The 16,418-nt window shown below is 35.9% G+C and overlaps 1 protein-coding gene across 6 annotated transcripts in view; it reads left to right on the forward strand.

Annotated features, from left to right (window-relative positions):
* LOC129002483 (histone deacetylase 4-like) overlaps positions 1-16,418 on the forward strand; it is a 129,291-nt gene that overhangs the window by 87,569 nt on the left and 25,304 nt on the right. For 3 of the 6 annotated variants that reach the window (XM_054430321.1, XM_054430327.1, XM_054430325.1), the window contains 4 exons: positions 7,450-7,512; positions 9,924-10,024; positions 13,473-13,580; positions 15,304-15,441. In XM_054430321.1, coding sequence (XP_054286296.1) covers positions 7,450-7,512; positions 9,924-10,024; positions 13,473-13,580; positions 15,304-15,441 — 410 coding nt within the window. The remainder of the gene's footprint in view (positions 1-7,449; positions 7,513-9,923; positions 10,025-13,472; positions 13,581-15,303; positions 15,442-16,418) is intronic. The other 3 variants (XM_054430323.1, XM_054430326.1, XM_054430322.1) reach the window with 2 other exon arrangements.

Consider the following 16,418-nt stretch of genomic DNA (forward strand, 5'->3'; position numbering starts at 1 on the left):
GAAGTGTCGTGCGTTTAACACATAAGGTATCTATTCCATATGGAATTCCGCAGTATATACAGTACTATTCATCTAGATTTGGGATTGCTGAACTTTAACTTTTTAGGGTCACGATCACATGAAGCAAACAAGTTTAAAAACTGGAACACTCCGGTACTGTTACTCGTTACCATAATCGCAAACTGGTACAGGTTCAAAACCGGAACACTCGGTACTGTTACTCGTTACCATAATCGCAAACTGGTACAGGTTCAAACCCGGAACACTCGGTACTGTTACTCGTTACCATAATCGCAAACTGGTACAGGTTCAAACCGGAACACTCGGTACTGTTACTCGTTACCATAATCGCAAACTGGTACAGGCTCAAAACTGGAACACTCGGTACTGTTACTCGTTACCATAATCGCAAACTGGTACAGGTTCAAAACCGGAACACTCGGTACTGTTACTCGTTACCATAATCGCAAACTGGTACAGGTTCAAAACCGGAACACTCGGTACTGTTACTCGTTACCATAATCGCAAACTGGTACAGGTTCAAAACTGGAACACTCGGTACTGTTACTCGTTACCATAATCGCAAACTGGTACAGGCTCAAAACTGGAACACTCGGTACTGTTACTCGTTACCATAATCGCAAACTGGTACAGGTTCAAAACCGGATCACTCAAAATTCAGCTGTCAACTTTGCTATTCGACCGCAGTCCTATGGAATTCCGCAGTATATACAGTACTATTCATCTAGATTTGGGATTGCTGAACTTTAACTGTTTAGGGTCACAATCACATGAAGCAAACAAAAACACTTACTGTATAGCCTTTTTGTATACTTTGTAAATACATATATCTACAAGACAAGTCTCTTAAAAAATATTTTACTGTATTTCAATGCATTTTGGATCAAACTTAATGGACTTAGTAATTTAAATGACTTCTTGACCCAGCTTGATTCGACCATTGGAAAAAAGGGGAGTTTGGTGGGGTATGTAAACTATAAAACCGCTGCTTTTAAAATAGTCGTCTGAGTTTCTCGAACTTACAGAAGATCACTAATTTTACCGCCAAACTAAGCTTTAAAATGCAAATGCACGCATGTAAATGACTTTTTGCTTGTGTGTTAACTGCTATTAAAAGTGCCAAAGCGCATTGTCTTCAATTTTATTATCAATAAGAATTGATTAATTGCGTTAGGTTTTATCGTTGTACAGTATATATTCATGGACAGTACTTACTCAAATGGGGAAAATTTATTTCATTGTTGTATTGTAAAATAGTGTAAAAACAATGCCAGCCGCAGAAAGCCTGCAGACTAAGCGAATTTCCTAAAATATTTCCATAAACAAGTCGGATATCTATTGCTCCATTTAATTTAACGAGTACTTAAATTTGATGCTACAAAGAGGGGGAAAAGTGTTTATTTATAAAATATCAATTGTATAGGATGAAATAAATTACGTAGGCCAAATTTGATCAAAATATATCAATAAACAAGAAGGTTTTCAATCAAGCTTCATTTAAACTCTTCAATTTTTCTATAAGAATAATATGGAAATTATTTTGAATGAACAGTTTTTTTTATATATATTTTCTTCTTAACCTTTAATTGTACAACAATGCTTAACTATACAACTTTCTATATTTTTAAGCTCTACATAATAGCTGTAATGAAAATAATTGGGCATTTCCATATTTTAAGGGTAAAAATAAAAAAAACATTTTTTGAAACATTTAATTTTAAAACCCCTGTTCCCATAAACTTTATAATAAAATCGGTCTTGGATCTAGGCCTTTCCGCCTACGATAATAGCCTTTGTTTATGTTCCTCGGTCCTCGTTACAGCAACCCTAAATATTCATTAAGTAACTTTTTCATGCTTATTTTAAATCTATATTATCTGATCCAAATACTTCCTTTTATTAGGAACCAGTGTGATGAAACTCAATAAAGTAACTACAAGTTCGCATGGTATAATTCTGACGCGAAGTAGCCTTAGCTTAGGTGTGGGCACGATGCGCGGGGATCTTTAGATTAGGAACCAAAGCAATAGATACCGTATGATATATATATATGCAAGTACTCTTTTGGAATCAAGGACCGAATGTTAAAGTATTTTTTGACCAATCTACACCAAATATGGTTGTAAACAATATTTTTGCCTACTACTGTTAGATTTTTATATGTGAAAGAGGAATGTGTGATTTTGATTGTTTTCATTTCTTTTTAGGAGTGTTTTGCGGACAATTTGTTTGTGTCAAGGGCTAAGTAGATTTTCCCCTTTGCAAAATTGGTATTTATTTTTTATGTAAATAAATCATTTTAACGATAGTGTGGAGACAATTTTCAACCAAATAATTTGTCTATATTTCTTTGTTTGGATTTCAATTTTGATGGTGAGTTTTGCAGGTCGAGGACATTTTCAATTTTTACTAACAACGAAGCTAATGTCCGTAATAATCCTTCAGCTAACCTTTTTTAACATATTTGACATAATGTATACCGCGGGTCGATGAGGTCTGTGGTGGGAATGGTTTGTTTAGGTTTTCACTAAGCGGCAGTTAGCGAGAGCGGAGAGCGGCAAGTGCCCAAGTGTGGCGCGCAAAGGAGGAAAAGCGTCGACTCTACCCCAATCGATGTTTGGCTACCCCCCTCAAAATAAACCGCCCTACCGTAACTGCCGATGGCATGGCGTGGTCGTGTACCCGTGAGTCATGGTCCCCTCCCTCCAAAACACACCACTACCCGCCTTTACAAGCGCTTTTGCTACTGGCAAAATATCAAACTTATGACTGTTTTTTATGCATTAACTTTCATAGAGAGTCAAAGGCGAAAGTGAAATTTGCACAAACATTTATTTATTTTTTGTAATCGCAACCACCAACACAAAGTAGCCTATGTATATGCGGATAGATCGTACGACACCGACACACTATGTGCATAGTGCGTAGTGGGAGAAGATACGAAGAAGATGAACGACGAAAAGCACCTAGCTAAGGTCACCTGGTCGTTTAGAAAGAATTGTTCTTCACGCTATAGATATTCTTACCACGATGAATTTTTCAATCGACGATATTGTTATTTTATTTATATATTTGTATAATTATTATATTATTAACTAAATGCGCGGCGATGACGTATAATTTAGTTGTACAGTTTGATATCAAAGTGTACAGCAGTTAAATTAATTAGAATTACTGTTCTTCTTTATTCAAAGAGTGATATGTATTGTAGCATAACGAGTTAAAGGCGGCAGTGAGCGTAGCACATATTTATTTATTAAGTTGTTTATTTCAACAACTGTCTTTTTTTAAACAAAGCGATACAAAGGCTTTTGTTGTGAGTGTATACTACAGCTGAAATAGTGCCGTAACAGTAACACTAAGGTAGGGCAGTGTCTTTGGTGGGAGGGGGGCATTGGGCATTCCTATCAGATGATGCCCCATGCCCGGCCTGGCACAACAACCAAACAACCGCTAGCCCGCTACTGCCCGGCGGCGCGACAAACACCTGTTGTATCTCGTGCCGAATCGTGGGTTTTAAATCAAATTCAACTTTTCTTTTGGGACCTCTCAATACAGTACCATCTTCGGAGGCATACCTGGTCGGAAATCATATTGGAGGTATGATTTGTTGGAGATAGTTTGTCGGAGCTATTGTTGTTAAAATACTCAAAATACTCAATTGTAGCTCCATCGGAGGCGTGTCATTTTGGAGATATATTTTCGGTGTTGTGCCTTGTTGGGGTGTAGGTTGTGTTGGAGATCTTGTTGGACATTTTTGATCTGAGGAAGCTCAATCAGGGATTTAATGCATTTTTAGAAATATTCTAATCAATCGGAGGTGTGCGGTGTGCCTGGTTGGTAAAGTCTGACCTCCGGAGGGTGTTCTACTGGGAACATGTCTTGTTGGAGATATTCTGTCGGTTAAATGGTAGTTTTATGTCGGCGATGGCTGTTTCGAAAGTACGCCTTGTCTGGCACTATTATCACGGTGCGGTGTGTTGCATATCCTGTCTCGAGCACAGCAGACACCTCGTCGGCGCTACACTTTGTCTGATGGTGCCCTAGTCCCGAGCCGCCGCCGCCGCTGGCCTCGGTATTTTTCCGCCGCCCATTCTCGGAACGCCGCGACCGACAACCGGTCGAGACTGCGTGGTTGTGGTTCTAGACCTACTACCACAACCACACCATTGATGTCCGCACTGTCACCGCCGCTTGGACTGACGTGTTGTGCACTCATTGAATTAGCCTAGTTGGGTCTACATGTCACACTTTCCGTACTTCATTTTAAAACTTCTTCGCCAAGAAAAAGACTAGAAGAGTTTTGATACCGCTAAGGTCGTGGCTATTAAACTACAGCCGGATGTCCAGGATAGGTATCATTTACTGTGAAATTTAGGTATTGTCTTTCGAGACTTGTGCTGAATGGGCACTTCCATTTGAATTAATGGTTTTCGAATTTACCTGATCCGGCATGCCTGATCCGATTTCACCGTACCGGACGCAGTGTGTGACGAGCCTTTAACCACAGACAAGGGAATTTCCTTAGTCAATGCTTTAACTGAACCAAATGCTCAAAAAGGTGTCACGGAAAATATTTGCAACAAAAATATTAGGTACTGGTACTTCCTGTATTGGTAAAGATCCCACTTACCTTTGGCTTTGCTTAGAACTAGTACCTTGCTGTTGCTCCTGATAATCACGATTTTTCATGTTTCAAGTTTTTGTCAAATTTGTTCAACGAACTGATAAATTGGGTAAATGTCAAGGCCTCTTGAAAACATTTACTAATATAATCAGATTTTTATGTACGGATTCGGTGTTTGCTACTTGTAAAAATGGAAGAGGGTTCTCTAGTACTGTATACAATATAACTGTTGACTACATAGTATTACACTGTTCTATTGTGTACCACAACAGTCTGGAAACATGAACCACAGAATAAAACATTTCCCATGACCCGTGTTTACTCAATGACTAGAAATGGAGGAACTAATCAATTTCGGCGAATGATTCATTTATTGGTGTAAGATAGACGAAAATAGATTGGACTACGTAGTGACGGACGAAGTTCGAGCACTGAGCCCTAGTCCGATAGTGATAGTGACCACAGGCGTGCCAACCGAATAAACAAATCCCAAGGCTACCGCTACCACAGAACACTGGTATAAATGAGAATAATGATTAGTCACCGGTCACCGCGCCGCTCAAAACGTGCCTGGAAAATTTTTACTACACTTTGTTATGCCTTCCTTTTCTGATGACAGCTACGTTGAAGCATTGAAGTTAATGATGCTGTAATGCTGGGCTATTAATATTTTTCGTAGTTTCTTCGTGTTGTTTGTGGTTGAATATAATAACATGTGTATTGACAGTGCAACAGCAACAACAAAGTTAATGAATCGTCGAACATGCAGCAAGGAGGGATAAAGAAAGATGTCAGACAATATTCTGAGATTGAACCTTACTATCCTGTGCTTCTTAATTTGTTAAAACCCCTTTTGTACAATTTTAAAGTGATCGTCAATTTGGTGCCCATTCTCTCTGAACTGTTGTACTGACCTACTGACATAAAGAACTAACTTAGATAATTTATTTTCAGAAACAAAATCGTCGTAGCAAACTAAATTGAAGAAGACGAGGGCAGTAAGAAACTGCACCTTGCCTTGCCAAAGCCATCATCGGGCCATTCAGACTTGTTGCTAATAGTTGTGATGCAGATGTACCTTGGATCACTACTGGATGAATCTGATGGTACCAAAATGTCTTGTTGCACTTTTAAACAAATACTTTACAAAACTTTCATTATTATGGTTAGAGGACCTTTGCTGATTAAAGTATAACAGTATGTTAACAAACCAGTTGAGGCTGGACCGGGCAGTGCTTGTCATGTTATTCAAGGACATTGGGTCATTGTCCTAGGAGGACCAACACAGGTAATCAACGGCACTTTGACAGACCTACCAATATCAGTTGTGATACTGTATGTATGGCAGCTGGTTGGTAGGTACTGGCAGAATACCTGTCTTCTAACCGTTCATGGACACTGGGTCAATGACCTGCGTCGATATCAGTTGAGGCAGGTATTGTAGAGGCTTGGCTTGGTGTGCTGCTTTATATGTCATGGGGAACATTCAAGGACACGGCGTCATTATACCAGATCTAGAGGACCTGTACTAGTAACAGCCGACCTGGCAACAGGTACACTAATTGACTTTGGATTCTACGAGGATACTTTTCACCCTACTTTGTAGACCTGCCAATGCTACTGTGGCTGGGCCTGCCAGTTCATAATATTCAGTTGGACATTGTTTTATTTAAAGGTCCAGCGCTCGTGACTGACAGTTGAGGTAGATATACTGGAAAGTCTAGCATTTTCATGTTGAAAGCTCTCCTGTCAATGATTACTAAGACGACACTAGGTGTAGGACATGTTCGGTCTCTGTTTTTGGCTTTTATTATTTGAGGTTTTACTTTTAACGCTTTCTCAGGACCGTTAGCACCAGTATGACTTGTTTAGTGGCGCCAGCGTCCATCCTGCCTGTCACTTCACAGCTTCGGCTCACAGATCGTCCATTATCTCCAGGCCTACTCCACTTGTCCCTCTGAGTAAAAATAGCTGCCCTCGTGGCGCAACCTTCCTCAGAAATTGGCGGCAGATATTACAACAGACGACAGACAGATAGTGTCTTTGGGTGTCTCACACATGGTTTGACTTTGGGTGATCAAATCGTTGTAGTCTTTCATCAGCTTTTACGAAATTAGATTGTTGATTTTAAAGGGTTGATATTGGAGGTAATCGATAAAAGGTTATCGTATGAAGCTCATTTAAAGTGGGACCAGACCCCACCTGGATATTCAAATACAGATAGTTGTGTGTTTCTTCAAAGGTTTTTGTTAATAAACCAAAAATGGTTTTAAAACAAATTCAATAATGTACGTTTTGACATTACACAGCACAAACAAAAAAGACAGCAAAAGTACATCTGGTGGACAAAACTATGGGACATATCAAAATATGTAAGAGGTTAGCTTAAACTGGCGTTTTTAACTGATAACCGTAAAAACGGTATTTTGCTAGTTCATTTGTTTCTCCTGATTATTCGGATGATAATAGTCTGTACAGTGTAAATTAAATGGAGCGTTGACTATTGATACAGAATCCAATAGTCAATGCCTGGAGTTATACTGATATTCAGTTAAAATTATGTTAGTAGATACAGATTTTTAACTAAACAAAATTTAAAAATTAAAAAAAAATTCTTTACCTGCATACTGTTAAGTTTGCGTAGTAAATAACGGTTGAATAGTATTTCTTTGTTTGTTGCACCACTTTACGCCGTGCAACTTTTGGTTATGTGGTGGGCGATAATATTGATTAATTGATTGATAATTGTATAGTTTTGTGTAAGACATATAGTATTTCTGAAAATGTTGTGTGTGTTTCAGAAGAGGTGGGGCCGTTCCGGTCTGTGGAGATCAGTCCCCCATTCGCCCACCTCCCTCAAAAAGGTGAGTCTCACAACAGAAAATTACAACTCACTTGAACATGTAACTTGGGACACAAAGGTCTGGATTTAAAGGGGGTTTTAATGTGCAGTACTATTACCAGAATGGGAAAGAGTTCTTTCCAACACGAGAACTCAAAAACTTTCACTACATACAACAATTTCACTGCCGGTAACAAAATGTTCACCCAAGGAATTTTTCCGTTAGAGGATGATTTTTTCAACATTCACCCTTTGTTATAAATGCGGTCAGAGCCTAAACAATATTTGGATACCGTAATTGTGTACGTGCCTTGTATTAAAAAATGACTCTTCTTAGTAATTAAATTTAAAAAAAATGTTAGTTTTATAACTAAAATTGAATGGTTTCTCTATGATCACCCCATTGTAATAACTGGTTGTTGATTTAAACTATGATCAAAAACATGAATATATTAACCAATGGCCAGTGAACTTGTTTATATCTTGTATGTTTTGACTCGACAGTAAGTGAAGGTTTATTATTTTAATCTAGTGCAAAACACTAGGTTTGTGCCAATAAAAATTGTACACTTTGCTTATTTATTTATTAATTTAAACAATGCAACAAACAAATAGAAAGTATTAAATGTGATGGTTTTGAATAAGTTAGTAAATTGCAGTACTGTATTATTGTTTGGATTCATGAAGACATTTTGCTGAGCAAAGAAACACCTCAAGCTGAGTGGAGCGTGGGGCACCTAGCAGTCTTCTATTGATTATCAATCAGTCCAGCTATTCTGAGAATACTGACCAATGTTCAGGCAGCCTGTGAATACTTTATGCCTTTAATCTTCAGACAGTTATTGCTATCAACATGTCAACAGATTTATCAAACTGCCACGCAAAACATACAAATACATTTTGGGACATGATGTGTTTTTGATAAATATGTATTGTTGACGACAAGTGGTGTGAATCAATACAATGTCTTAGTAGCTCACATTTTTCAATTCCGGCTGCAAGTTCTAAGTTCAAAGTCAGCTATGTATGCTATCGCACATTTTGTGAGGTGCATATAGGATTTGGAATAGTACGGTATATGATATATTTGAAATAGATGTATGTAAAGAGGAGTAGTTAGTTTAAAAAAAAAAGCTTGTAGTACTGTGTTAACGGTTTACATTGATTTAGCAGTAACATGAATTTTCCACCAAAGTAAAAAACTTACTGAATTTTAAGCTATGGTTCCCCAGACTGCGAAATTTCAGCCAAGCGGTGGTTCCACTAATGTGCGTTTACGCGTTCGAAATTTATGGTTCCACAGGGCATACAAATCATACTGGTCAGAGAGCAGTGGCAGTGCGGAATCCGCCAGCGGAGAGGAGTTATCAACTATTGTGACCGTGTAGTTATTGCAATTTCATTATGTCTTGTGTGGTAAAAAGAGGTGTAGATGAACGTTTTTAATTAACCGAAGAGGAGGAACTTGTCGAGTTGGTGTCTCAACATGATGTGCTGTGGAAGTTGAGTGACCCGGAGTACAAAAACAATGCAAAAAAAGACGTAATTTGGATTACAACTGGAGAAAAACTTGGGAAAACAGGTAATCTGTTTATCTGTGTATGAGTTGACACCAATAAAGATAAAAGATCGACAACATCATCACAATCATAAAGCATCACAGCCACGAGGGCTTTCCTCTTCCTATCTATACTCGTCGCTAGTTTGGACAGAACTGAATTTTTCGCAACGTTATTTCCGCAGTCAGAAGAACCACCCCTCCAAATTTTACGCGGCATTATTTCGGCAACAAAAAACTACGCACTGTGGCGGAAGTTCCGCAGTCTGTGGAACCATAGCTTTAAACTGTCACTTTAATATTAGTGTGTTAAAAAAAAAAACAGAATAAACATTCAAATACAATTTTAAGAAAGTGTTCAACCTAAGTAAACATTTTATTTCTGTGTGTAAGCATTATTATTTATTTTACAATAGATACCCCGTACAAGAAAAATAACAATATAAAGTATTGATATAACTATTACTTAGGGAAATCTTGTCTGAGAGATGGTTTGTTAATTACTGCACACTATGCTACGTACAGGACAGATTGTAAGGTGTCGTAAAGATAATAGAGACAAACACAAACCAGTTATGGAAATTTGAACAATAAATTATGGCTTTTAGACAGTCATAAATAATGTTTTTTGTGCGTTTCATATAAAAGTTGTTTTTGAAGAAGGACCCTTGGGCATAGCAATTCAATATAGGGAGTGTATAAGACGAAGCTGAGTTGCTATTATAGTAAGTACATTTTTGAATGTGGATGTGAAGGACTTAAGATTACCTTTGAATCCTGCCACCCATGTCTGTTGGAATGTCTTAAGCTGTGCTTATAGTGTTAGGAGCAGTTAAAACTAAAATGTCCTTTACACAACTCTACGTTTGTTACAGAGATGACAAGAGAGTCGCCATCAAGTAGTCCGGCGCTCAGTCGGAGAAATGAACTCAATAACCTGGCCAACGGGCACGAATTCCAGCACCAGATACTGCAGGTTAGTATTAGACAGTCTCAGTCCCTAACAATACAAACCAGTCCACAATTACTTAATGCAAATGTTTTTATCTCGGAATGAAATAAAGAAGGTTTTTACCTTGTGCTTGTGGTATTTGGTAAGAGGTACTGTACACAATACTTCCTAAGGCAAGAGGTACAAAATTATTAAATGTTATGTGGATATGCTGGGACCTGGGAATCAAACGCATCGCTCTTGCACTCTTTTCAGCAACACACTCTTTTCACATCATTACAAGGGACAGTAAACTAATAGAATTTTTGGTGTAGAGGAGGGGGTGTTCAGCAGAAACTTCTGGAATTACCTAAAATCAATGATGAACTTAATTAAAATCCATGTTATTAGTGCCTCAGCTGTAACATAACTTTAGATTTACGTTAAGAATTTAAGAGTCGGCGTCTTGCTCGGATCGTGACAATGTCAACTGTTACGGTACCATGTGTGCGACAGGCCTGTTCATTTTTGTATTGTTTAATCGCAATGTGTATTTGTCGGTGTTATGTGATTTAACCTCGACGACGCTGCTCAAGCGTAAACGGTCAAAAACACAGTTGCAACTTTTAAGCTGATTGACAACAAGGTAAAGCCTACTTTTTAGATGAACTTCAACAAAAAAATGCTACAGAACCTTTTAAAACCACTTTAAAGTTCTTGGCCAACTAATATTATCGGACATCTTGTAAGTTGTAACTCTACTATAATGACTGATATCAACACTTTAAATAAATCATTCTTATGGACATTTAAAAATAATTATTAATGCAACATAAACTTACAATTTCCTAATTTCTGTTAGTAATTTTTACGTAATAGTTTTACCACCTTCTTTAAACTTGCTCCAATAGTTCTCAGTTTGGATTTGATTAACTCAAATCACGTTTGCTAGACAAAGTTTAAACGTAACAGCCACAGTACGACCTTTACAACTCCCCACTATTTCCGCGCTGCCCGAAGTATTTATAGGAGTTACGACCAATCCAAACATACATCTTGTATTTATAGCTGACACAAAGGGATTAAAAATACTCAAGTACCTCCAAACAGCTCAGTACTCTGCTGCTGGCTTCAGTTTTTGAGTTGCATTAAAATTATTGGTGTAAAGATTGACAAAAAATTGTGAACTACACGTTTTTATTGGTTTCAGGATCAGAATGTTGGGTTTTGTACAAAAAGTTATCGTTTTTATTCTAGTTAATCTGTTTATCTCTTGGGGCAGCTATTATACTCTGACATCATACATCCTTCCAGAGAAACATTTCATTCAAGAAAATTTAACTTTTTAAAATGTGGAATTTTTATAACAACATTAAACAAATTGATTAACACTTCTTGGTTCTCATATAAAGACTGAAAAAGTTGTTCCCTTTTTCAGTACCAGACTTTTATTTTTAACTTTGAAGTAAAAAACTAGAATCTATTTATCAAATGATTTTTTAAAATAGGGTTGAAACGAAGTTCATGGCCATTGAACCGCTATGGAGTATTGAAGATTGAGTATAGTATCTAGTTCCATGTTTGTGCGGATAATATTAGAGTCGGCCCTAGCACAGTGCCCGGCTAGTAACCGATCAATCGATCCATCAGACTTGATGGACCCGCAAAATCCCCGATATTATTTTGGGCGCCTTAGAAAAAGAAAATTAAGTCACGGATTGTAAAAGTGTGTAAAAAATGTATGTATGATTTTCATTTTTTAGTAGCTCATATCCACTCAACATTAATTATTCCTTTTTAAGCCCACTAAAAGTAAAACCCAAGATTATTATAATTTTAATAGTTATGTTTCCAAATTTTACCTACAATCAATTAATCAATATAGTACATTTGTAATATATGATTTGGAATTTTAAGTTTTCTAATGAGATCTGGTTTTATACAGACTTTTTCCTCTATGAATGCAACATATAACAAGAACAAAAGAGATTTTACATGAAGGGAATGTAAAGGTCAGAAGAAGCCAGCAGTTGAGGTCAACCGCTAGTTTGTTGTCTAGTTTTAGAAACATGCTTGTACTGTTAGGTTTGTTACTCTAGCTCAGTGACAAAAAACTGACCGGTTTTCTTCGCTTATATGTTGTTTACATACCTCACTCTTCCACTGGTACTTCTTAAACGATTTTAAGTATTAGCAATACTTTCTTTGCTACACAGGATTTATTTTATCCTAAAATTTAATGGCTAGTTATTGACAATGTCCAATACATGTAAAAGGTCACTGCCCATAAAGGGTTTGATTTGACAAAATATGTTGTAAATTCTAAGCTAAACAATAAATACCATTTCAAACCAGTTTGCATTTGCACTTGGGAAATGTCTGTAGTTCCTGATAAGATTGTTATGAATTGTAAAAGTTAAAAATAGAAGAAGAAAGAGTAGCTTATCAGAACAATAAAGCTACACACCTTCAAGATAACCAAGTAAATAGAAACTCATTGAGTTGTGTAATCAGAGCTTGTTGAATATGTTAACATTCTTCCCCACTTCACAGTAGTTATCATTATCAATAGATTTGATGTGGCATTGGCAATCATTTATGATTACTGTAAGGAACTATTTTTGTTAAATAATTTAGATTTGATTTTTGAGCTTATACTTGTTTTGCAATGCTTTCAAAATATAAAATAACATAAACAATAATTGTTGACTTTTTAAAAATACAGATAAGGGTTATTAATAAAATGTCTCATTGGAATATTTGAAATAGCCTATTTTCTAAAAATAGAAATTTTATTTTAGTTTGTGATTCAGGCAGCAGTGGTGTCTGCAGGGACAAATAATGCCAATTATAAAGTTGTTTTCTAAGTAAGCTGTAGGAATGTTAAAATCCCAAGGGCATTCAAGAGTATTTTTAGATACAAGACAGATGAGACTCTTAAACTTTTAAACTGTGTGAACAATATGCTTCAAACAGTAATTTGTGTGTTAATTGGTAGATATTTTTTTAGAATTGTCTAACTAACTTAGATTGGACATCATTGGATCATCATCATCATCATCATCATCGGATATCATGAGTTGAATTCTAAGAAGTAAACATTTTTGTTTTTGATCCTCTCATTTGTGCTGATGTGTAGAAGCAGAAACATTCATAGAACAAGCTTCTTAACAGTAACATATACAGATGGCATAATTTTAAAGTACAGTAACAACAGATTTTTCTAATTGTCTGTGTAGCCGAGTGGTTATATTGCTTGCCTTCTAATCAGATGGTTGCTGGTATAATTCCAAGCGAGGTCGTTACCAGACACAGATCACATTTGTCTTTGGGCTATCAATTAATGATGCTTTTCAACAACAGGTCGACATTAAATGGTAAAAAGACTAGGGATATATGTTAACAAATGCAGCTGGCGTATATAGACACAATACTTCAACAAAATTAATTTTCTGTTGAGTCAAACTTAACCAATGAATTGTGTTTGTTTCAGCTGAAGAAACAGCAGCAGTTACAGCAGCAGATTCTGCTGCAGCACTTCCAAGCGCAGCAGCAACAGTTGGCAGAGCAGCATGAGCAGCAACTCAGACATCACCTCAAGGTAACATGACAAGTGCCAATACGTCAACATTTCTAAGTGAAAGGGTTTTAATGAGTGATGAAACGTAATTCCATTCAAAATGTATAGACTGAATAAAAAAATCTGTGCCCAATAAACAATTTGTATGTTGATCTTACTAAGTTGCAGTCCACATTTTACAACAAAAACCCCTAACAAAATGTATCAACAAGGCTTGTTAATAACAAAGAATTTTTAATTGTATGAAAAAAATTACTGTAGTCGGAAGACATTTTAATGCTTATTGTGTGGCCTATGAAAGGCTTCTAATTTCAAGATCAAAATGCCTTTTTATAAAATTTTCAACAGTACATCTACCGTACTCAATCAAAAGATTTACAAATTGAAAATTAACAACTGTATCAAAAGTTTGAAACAGTAATTTTTATTACATTAATGGTTGAAATAATTTTTCAAAATTAAATAAAACTTATGGTTTAAAAAGTTTAAATTCTTTACAAACATTGTTAGTTAGTGAATTGCATAGGTCATACAATTTTATAACATGGCAAATAAAAAAAGGTTTTGATAGACACTTTCAGACTATACGCAAATTAGATTGACTAAACTATATCTATTGTTTATCCATTTTTTTCTTTTTGTGTCAAGATTCACAATACATTAATTATTGTTCACATTAAAGAAAAGACACTTCAAATGATAAATGTAGGTACTGATGTTTTGTAATATAGTTGAAAAGTAAGTTGTTTTCTACCTGTGTATGTTGCTGATGACAATAATAAGTTAAGTAAATTTCCAGTGTCTGATAGGATATGAAAGCTATCCAGTGGAGGCAGTGTAAAAATAAATGATGTTGTGACACATGGCTGGTAGTCTTCCAGGAATAACTAGTGACACAACATCAGTGAAAGCTGATAAATATTGAAACTACAGCAGTAGCTGAGACATTATAATATTGTTATGTAGAACAAGTTTAGGTAAAAGTGTCTCTGACGTTTTATCAGTTGTATGTTTGTCTTTGTCATAAAATTGGTTTAACCTTAAAGTGTATAAATAATCTATAAGTTATAGGTAGTTGATATAAAAATTTTGTGTAAGCACAGTTTAAAACATGTTTTACAAACATAAATTTATAATTTTTCCCAGAAATTTTCACATAAAAAAATTTATTCTTTGGATTATAAATTTTTTTCTCAAACTGTAACTAGTTACATTTGGAATCCATCATCACAATTATCTGACAGTGTAAAAAAACACTTCTGTAATACTGTAATTGTAAATGTGAGATGGAAGTAATACATGTCCACTTAGCCATAGGTGTCTGTTCTTACCGCAACTAAGATAAGAGAGGTAAGGGGACATGACAAACTGTGTGGTATGCAGAACTAAGACTTTGAAAATATAGTCAAATGCAAAACCCTTAAGTCTGGTGATTATTTTCCGAACACAAGGGGGCGGTAAACTAGGTGGTCTTGACGTATCTGCTACTGTGTATCACACACTGGAATATCAAACATCACAGTATTAGATATTGTAAAAAACAATAATTTCTCCATACATTATGTTAGGGGAGAAAGTAAAAGTAGGGATAAAAAGGCATGTTGGATAATTGGGACTCAACGTATACAGGCTGTCTCTAAAGTTTACTCACTATTACATCACTATTTAAAATTGTTAAAGCTTTAACATTTAAAGCTTATGTTATCTGTCGCGGATGTGTGCTGTAGGTGTATGCGTGTTCTAGGAGCTATGGGAGCAACAGAAGGCCCTGGAAGATCAACAGAGAGAGCAGAGAGAGAAGGAGAGATTGGAGTCTCTCAAGAAGAAGGAGAAACATGAGCAAAGTGCAGTGGCCAGCTCGGAGGTTAAGCAGAAACTGCAGGTAATACCCCATGTTGATGTGGCAACAAGCTTTAGAATGAAAAGATAGTCTCACAATTGAGCATGTAAGGTCGTGTATTGCAAATATATCACACTGTTGCTGAGCGTGATAAATAAATGTGGTCAGTAGTAATACATTGACCTCTGAGTGGCAACTGTTTAGGAAGTTAGGTTCCACACAGTGCCAGCTAGCTCCTGTGTTGGCGCATTCAATTATTACCAGGGTGTCAAACTTATCATATACCGATCATATATCAGAATATCATAACCGTTTATGATCTACATTCTCAAACTAGACTAAAATTGTCCTTCAAAATATCCCTTAAAAACTTCTTTCTTAATAATAATCACGCCTCAAATCTCTAAATTTCGTATGATTTGGCAAAATGATTAGTTTTTTTAAATAATATTCTAAATATAATTTTATCTCATGAAGTAGCAAAATCAGGAAATGTTATCCAATCAAAATCTTGTTATTCATTTTGTACATACATACAAGAATAGTGTAATAAAATAAAAAATTTCTACTATACAAAAGGTGTTCTACATCAACTGCAACTACTAAAGTACATCAATCTTTATATTTATTTTTAAAATAAACTTCTAGAGAGTACCAACTTTTTTTAATAAAACATTTTTCATATTATTTCTGGAATGTTTTTGGTCCATAGCATTTTTAAGTGATGGTGGTAAATGATTTAACCCATTGGCAACCTATTACGAGTATACTCGTTATGGCTTCAAGATGGCCCAAAACCACCATCACGAGTTATCTCGTTATGTCGACATAGTTATTGTTATTTTTTTTTTTACTTACATTTATAATTATTTTTGTACTTTATTATAACTTTCAGGGCTATATAGAACATCAAATTTAATGGCAATTTAAAGTAAATTATTTTATACCGTAACATTTATATTCATTGCGTAATACGGACCTATTTTGTTCACAGCTGTTTCACTACGTTGCTAGTGACG

Source organism: Macrosteles quadrilineatus, unplaced genomic scaffold (assembly GCF_028750875.1).
Source record: "Macrosteles quadrilineatus isolate MER2022 unplaced genomic scaffold, UCM_ALF_1.0 Scaffold_9__3_contigs__length_116548681, whole genome shotgun sequence".
Lineage (NCBI taxonomy): Eukaryota > Metazoa > Arthropoda > Insecta > Hemiptera > Cicadellidae > Macrosteles > Macrosteles quadrilineatus.